Source organism: Gaeumannomyces tritici (genome assembly GCF_000145635.1).
Source record: "Gaeumannomyces tritici R3-111a-1 unplaced genomic scaffold supercont2.7, whole genome shotgun sequence".
NCBI lineage: Eukaryota > Fungi > Ascomycota > Sordariomycetes > Magnaporthales > Magnaporthaceae > Gaeumannomyces > Gaeumannomyces tritici.
In genome coordinates this window covers 1,033,386-1,039,938 of record NW_008804551.1, presented here as the reverse complement: position 1 = coordinate 1,039,938, position 6,553 = coordinate 1,033,386, and the positions used below count along the sequence as shown (strand labels likewise).

At 59.3% G+C, this 6,553-nt stretch overlaps 4 protein-coding genes across 4 annotated transcripts; 2 read left to right on the top strand and 2 right to left on the bottom strand.

Moving 5' to 3' along the window:
• The first annotated feature begins 504 nt into the window (after positions 1 to 504).
• On the top strand, positions 505 to 1,979 carry GGTG_11662 (hypothetical protein). Its single transcript, XM_009229553.1, has 2 exons — positions 505 to 954; positions 1,008 to 1,979. Exons 1-2 carry the CDS (start codon positions 551 to 553, stop codon positions 1,879 to 1,881), a joined length of 1,278 nt encoding a protein of 425 aa, XP_009227817.1. The 5' UTR covers positions 505 to 550; the 3' UTR covers positions 1,882 to 1,979.
• A 95-nt stretch (positions 1,980 to 2,074) lies between these two features.
• GGTG_11661 (hypothetical protein) lies at positions 2,075 to 3,645 on the top strand (the record flags this gene model as incomplete). The annotated part of the gene is made up of 3 exons (XM_009229552.1): positions 2,075 to 2,084; positions 2,266 to 2,702; positions 2,871 to 3,645. 3 exons carry the CDS (start codon positions 2,075 to 2,077, stop codon positions 3,522 to 3,524), a joined length of 1,101 nt encoding a protein of 366 aa, XP_009227816.1. The 3' UTR covers positions 3,525 to 3,645.
• On the bottom strand, positions 3,331 to 4,471 carry GGTG_11660 (hypothetical protein). Its single transcript, XM_009229551.1, has 2 exons — positions 4,017 to 4,471; positions 3,331 to 3,936 (listed from the first exon to the last, which is right to left on the bottom strand). The coding sequence occupies exons 1-2, from the start codon at positions 4,310 to 4,312 to the stop codon at positions 3,681 to 3,683; spliced, it is 552 nt and encodes a 183-aa protein (XP_009227815.1). The 5' UTR covers positions 4,313 to 4,471; the 3' UTR covers positions 3,331 to 3,680.
• Positions 4,472 to 4,693: 222 nt separating this feature from the next.
• Positions 4,694 to 6,525, bottom strand: GGTG_11659 (hypothetical protein). Its single transcript, XM_009229550.1, has 3 exons — positions 6,128 to 6,525; positions 5,455 to 6,037; positions 4,694 to 5,360 (listed from the first exon to the last, which is right to left on the bottom strand). The coding sequence occupies exons 2-3, from the start codon at positions 6,026 to 6,028 to the stop codon at positions 4,852 to 4,854; spliced, it is 1,083 nt and encodes a 360-aa protein (XP_009227814.1). The 5' UTR covers positions 6,029 to 6,037; positions 6,128 to 6,525; the 3' UTR covers positions 4,694 to 4,851.
• Between the last annotated feature and the right edge of the window lie 28 nt (positions 6,526 to 6,553).

Genomic DNA, 6,553 nt, shown 5'->3' with positions numbered 1-6,553 from the left:
CTTTTTTTCTTCTTTTTTTCTTCTTTTTTTCTTCTTTTTTTCTTCTTCGATTTCCTTGTTTCTTTCCAGCGCGGCAAAATTTGAACCTTGGAAAGCGTCGTTGCAGTGGTGCAGCTTGTCGAATATCTGGATGGGTTGATTGTTCGGTTGGGGGAAGGCGGGGATGAATGCTGGGCGGCATATGCATAGAAGTGGGAGGTCGGGTTGGCCAGCTGGGCTGTGGCGGTGCTCACGCTGTGTTGCTCTCGAGCCTAAACAGCATTTTATTTTTGCCAGCAACGCTTCCCAGCTTTTTTTTAATAATAACGGCAGAGCTACTGCCAAGGAGGCAGCAATTACGTGGTTCGTATGCCAAGGCGGGGCTACGACAAACCGGCGATGGGAACATCAAACATGGACCTAGCCGCAACAAGCAGGGTGACACGTGACGGACTGCTAGCCAAATACAGCATCGCTTGGGTGCACCCCCGCAATTCGCGCGATTTTGGCTCCCCTTTCTGCTCTCCATCACCAAGCCGTGGTGCAAAAAAAAAAACGGCCAACGTCGAGCATGGCGGACCCCCTAACCATCAGTGTATCGGTGCTGGCCATCATCACGGGCGCCATTCAATCGACAAAGTCTCTCCACGCCACCGTCAGTCGCTATAAAGCTCGCGACAGGACACTTAATAGGCTACATGACGAACTCGTAGACCTTGCCAGGGTTCTGGACTCGCTGGAGCAGGCTGTTGGTTCCGAGGCGTCAATATGGGCCCTTCTCGAAGGCCCAGTCAGCCAATGCTCCAAAACATGCCGCGAGTTCGAAGAGGTCATGAAAAAGTTTGGCGGAAAGTCTGTAACCGGGCTGAGAGACTGGGCCAAGATGGAGTTCATGCGGGATGATATCAACGGCTTCATTGAAACCCTTGCAACGTATAAAGCGACAATCACAGTCGGTCTAGGTCTTATTAGCATGTTCGTCGCTCGCCCCGTCCTCACCCTCAAGACCTCGGCTGACTCTCCTGAAGGCTTTACTCCAAGCTGAACCATAAGGTCCTCGAACAATTCGATGAGGCGATCAAGGACGCCGTCGACAACCTCGAGATGCGCCTCCAGCGCATTGACGAGAGGCTGGCGCGCATCGACCCGGACGAGACGTCAGACGTGGAGACGAGCATCATGCTGCATGACGAGAGAGAGAGGACCAGACAATGTCTTCGCGTTTGCGAAAAGGCCAGGTCCTACCTCGATTCTTTAGCGCAGGACCAGCAAATCCCACCGCAACAAGGGGAGGCCTCGAGCGCTGGTAATATCGCGCGAGACCAGTTCGAGTCGGAACTCAAGATGAAGCGGGCAATAAACGAGAGCCGAAGCATGTTCACTGAAACGTTGCGCCAGATTCAAGAAGACTACAATCGTCTAGTCTCGAGCGATGGCCCCGAGACCGACCAACAGAGAACGCAACTGCGGCTGCAGGAGCACATCGCCACCTCGAGGCAGTGTTTGGAGCTGTGCAAAGAGGCGTCCAACCAGGTCGCTTTCCAGAAGATCCACATCATCAGGGAGGTAGTCGCCGACGACGACACCGATCAAGTGGTGGTCACGACTCTCGCCGACCTTTTCGACGTGGGAAAAGTGCTGGCCAAGAGTAGATCGTCGCAACTGGTCGGCTCGATGGCGGACGAGACGCTCAAAAAGTTGTCGACGGATCGGTATCGTAGCCGATTTGGCGTCGCCTCTAGCGACCACGGGCCATTGAACCTCAAGGCCCAGGAGGGGAGCAAGCCCGCCCCTCATCCAATCAGGAATGATGGGCAACCGGAAAGTGCGGGCTCGAGGCACGACAAGCCGACATCTAATGAGGTGCGGAAAAGGGCTGCTGAAGGTCGAGGGAGCCCATGAAAGGACGTATGGGGCCTTGTCGCATTTCATGTCCAAAAGTAGGTCTAGTAATATGCATCATTTTGGATTGAGTCAAGCGTCGTCGCCACATTATCATTATGCAAGTCGCTGCCCGGCTGCCATGCAAGATGCCCTCCATTTGGTTCACCCATAGATGCGCGTGGATTAGTGCTGGATAAGCTCCCATGTAAACATGTCTAGAGGTACCTAGCTTCTTCCCCTCCTCTCTCATCCCATAGATCCCCCTGCACAGTTCCACCGCCGCCATCATCTCCCTCCATCCCGCCATCACTCCCCTCTCATCTCCAACATGCGGCCCCCCGACCCAAAACTCCCCAACCCCGAAATCACGAGGCTGAGGAGCAGCGACCCCGACATCGCTAGCTAGCAGTTCCGACGCCTCGCCATCCTGCTCGCACGCCCCGGCGGCCCAGCGGTACTTCGTCAAAACCCTGTTCGCGCCGGGCTCGGCGGGCCAGCTGGCGCGGCTGTCGAGCCACGGCCTGCTGGGCTTCTCGGCCGCCGAGGGCGGCGACCTCGAGAAGGACTGGCGCCTCGTCGTGCTCTCAAGGCTGAGCGCCCAGGGCGTCGAACACACGGCGCAGCTGCGGCCCGCCGCCGCCGGCATGCCCTCGCTCCCCGAGTGGTTCGCCGCGCTCGAGTACGTAGTCGTGCTCGGGCTGGCCGAGCTGCCTAACTCTGTGACGGCGCCTAGCGGCGGTGGCGGCGATGACGCCTGGGGCTTGGGCTCGCTGCTTTCGCCAAGCAAGATCGGTCTGAAGCGCGAGACCGCCGAGGCCATCAAGAAGTTGTCTGATACGGTAAGCGGGCAGGGTCGTTTTCAATCTCACGTCCAAGAGTCTGGTGGTCTCCGGGGATCATTCCTGGAGCCGTCCAAAACCAGAACCTCTGTGTAGGCACTGATTCACAAGCGTGTAAAATGCGCACAAAAAAAAAGGAGGTCGATCGTTTCACACCTCCGCCGCTAGGACGAGGACAGGGACCAACAAGCCGCGTTTGTTGCTTCCAGGGTCGGGGAAATCCTCAACGTGAACGAGCAAGCCTGCCAGACCATGCACATGATGGTGGTCGCGGGCGTGGAGGTCGACCCGGACCGCTGGGCGTCGCTCCTCGGCCAGCTCTGGGAGATGACCCGCCTCATGTCTGAAGCCTTCAGGTCCAGCGAGTACCTGATGAACGCGCACAGGACGCAAATGTACGCCCACTACGGCATTGGGGGCGGCGCCGCCGCCGTCTGGCAGCTGGTGGCGGGGGGCGTCGCAGCCGTCAGCCGGGCCGCCCTCGCCAGCGCGGGCACGGGCTTCCTCGTGTCCATGTACCAGCTGCGGTGCGGGTTCGTCGAGAAGGAGAGGCACGACTACTACGGGAGGCTGCTACACCTGCTCCGCCACATGTGGAAGGCCGCCTCGGAGCTCAACACGTTCCTGCCTAGGATCCGCGTGGCCGGGGACGGGACCCCCGAGTTCAGGCCTGGCGGGCAGCAGCTCTGGGAGCTGTACACCAGTAACGAGGTGGAGACGGCGCCTGCCGCCGTCAAGTATCTTAAATTTCGGCTTCAGGAGCTGGAATTGCTGCGGCTTCGAATTGAGCCTCTTCCGCCCGGGACTGCGGGTGTGCTCTAAGTGAAGCTATGTCCGTTGGAAATTCGTATGTCTGGGTAGTTTACACATTCTGTAGCGAATACACCGTGATTCTAGGGGGAAAAAAACATACACACACATAAAAGAAAAGGCCGTCATCATGATCATGTTTTCGTTTTGTTCTTTCCTGCCCGGGCCTCAGATGTAGCGCATGGCCTGCCACTGCCACCCCTCGAGGGTCCCGGCCGGGTCCTCCTCGAGCTTGTTGGCCACGATGACCTCGTCCAGCCGGACGACGGCCTTCTCCAGCCGGATGGCGACCTGCGGGAGGAGCTCGCGCACGGCGAGCTGGGCCAGCACGCCCATGCAGCCGATGACGGCGGCCGTGATGAACCACGGGTTCTTCATGATGGGGTGTTGCCACACCGAAGGCGGCAGCAGGAGCGGCACGCAGCTGGTGGTTATGATGAGCTAAATGGACTAAATACGGATGGGGGTGGAGAAGAATTAGAGAAAGAAAGAAAAAAAACTCACATGAGGGCGGCGGCCAGACAGCGCCAAAGCAGGCGGCGATCGGCGCCCAGGTCGCGGGCCTGCTGCAGCAGCTCGGCCAGGGCCCTCAGGTCGGCCAGCAGCATGGGGCGGGCCATGGCGGTCTCGCCAAAGGCGCCGTAGTTGTACTGGCCGCCGCCGTGCCGCCGCGATCCGGACAGGTACAGGAAGGCGGCGCGCCGCAGCGTCTGCTGCCGCTGGTTCTCGAGCCGGAACGAGACGCTGCCCAGCTGCTCCGAGTCAGTGGGCAGGGGGGCGCCGGTGGTGGGAGTCGCCATGGCTGCGTGTGTGGTGTATGTGTGTAGTGTAGGCGAGTTTACTGGTTATGCTCCATAAAACGGGACAAGGCACTAACAAACAGTCTGGTTTCTGGCGGGGCGATGGACGGGTTCGGGGAGGAATCACTGGCGGGCAGAAAGACGATGACTTCTTTGAGTATTTCAACCCGATGATAATGAATGGCTGAGAGCAGCAGCCCCATGTCGGAGCCCGGTGGTGGCTGGGCCTTGACCCCTGACAGCGCGTTTGGCGGTGTAGCCCCAGACCGCGCGCCCCAAAACGCGCTGGCCTATCAAACAGCCCCAACCCCTCTCGTCCTTGCATCACGAACTGGTGCCCAACCGGCTGGTCCAACGACGTTGCTGGAACCCAGCTTAATAATGGAATGGGCATACATATATATGCTTCTAATGATGTATAGAAAATGGGGGTAAAAGAAACTCACAAGGATCCGGCAAGCCACGCCTGCGCCACGTTTGAACCAAACCGCCGAATGACTCGCTTGCACAGTCTGCATGCTCTCTTTCTATTCTGGTTACTACCACTCCAGCGGCTCGCACTGGAAATCCTCCAGTGGGCGCTTCTCTATGGTCTCGTCTTGGCTCTGCTCGAGCTGGCCGTCCTCCCGGCTCTTCTCAACCCAGCTTTCCAGTGAAACATCCAGCCGTTGCAGAAACAAGTCCCCTGCCGTGTCGCCGTCGTCGTTCTCGACCTCGGTGTCAATACCTCGCTGGACCAGCGTCATAACAAACCTCTCCAGGTAGCTCCAATTCAATTTTTCTTCTGCAGAATGAGCGAGCAAGTGCAGTGCCGTATTCCCGTGCCTGTCGACGGCGTTGATGTCCTTCGCAACGTCGAGAAAGGCGCGTAGGCTGGAAATTGTGTAGGAATGAAAGATATTGACCCGCTCGGCGGCGATCTCGCGGGCAGCGACAAGCAGTGGCGTGTCTCCTTGGTCGCTCCGAGCATCAGGGTCGGCGCCGGCGCTGAGGAGCAGCTTCAGGCGAGCCGGCTGCAGGATATGACCAACCCCGAGAGCAATATGTACTGGGCAAGGCCAGACAGGTTCGATCAGTCATGTTTACAAGAAGAAGAAAAAAAGAAGAAAAAAAACAACCCTTCTCGGTTGTGAGATACTCACAGGCGTTGTATCCACCCAGGTTACCTCCGTACCGGTCGATGTTGTTAAAGTGAACACTTAGGGCGCGAGCTTTGACATCGGCGCCCCTCTCCAGAAGTAGCTCGAAAACATCTTGGTCTGCCCTCACGAGCGCCGCCTCCATCAGGGGCGTCATACCACGGGCCCCGACTCCGTTCACGTCGACCCCGCGGTCCAGCCAGAACCGGGCGCAGGCGGCGTTGTTGTCCTCGACGGCGGCGCAGAGGACGGTGGGCATCTCCCGGCGCCTGTGCTCCGGCAGGGTTTCGAGGAAGAGTTCAATCGATGGTAGGCACCGGCCCAGCCACCACCCGCCGCCGCCGCCGCCGCCGCCGCCGCCGCCGCCGCCGCCATCCCTAGGCTTTGCGATGTTGCGCCACGTCGACATGCGCGCGAGCATGTCGATGTTGGCATCCCTGAGGCCGAGGTCGAGGACGAGGTACTTGATCAGTTCGGTGTTTCTGCTGTCGGCGGCGGCTTGGGCGAGCTCCTTTTCAGGTAAAGCGGCACCTCGATCAATAGCCTCCTTCAATTCAACAACCCCCAGCTGCGCCATGAACACAGACTGGGTTTCACAGGGACACGTTAATCTTGGGGCGTGCTCATCTTGAGCGAAAAAAAAGAGAGAGAAAATAAAAGAAGGAAAGAAACATACCAGATACCTCGGTCGTGGATCCTCAGGACCGCAAACGTCAGGCAGCGCGTGAATGTCATAACCGTAGGCAATCAAGAGGTCCAACGCATCCAGATAAGCCCGGTCGTCGGAGGGCACACGGCCGGGCCTGAGCAAGACCTCGTGGGAGCAGGTGTCGCGGATGGTCTCGCGGTGGTCCCACAGGTTCCGCAACGCCCTCTTGTTGGGGTCCGCGCCCGACGCGAGCAGCAGCCAGACCAGGTCGACGCTCAGCGGCCGGGCCGCCAGGGCCGTGTGCAGTAGGGGCTGGACGCGGGCCTCGAGGCTCACGTCGGTGTCGGCGCTCGCGCCCAGGGCGAGCAGCAGGCAGGCAGGCGGCGTCGACGCGGCCGTCGCGCGCCGCCGTGTTGAGCGCCGTCCCGAGGTCGTAGGCGCCCTCGCTCGTGA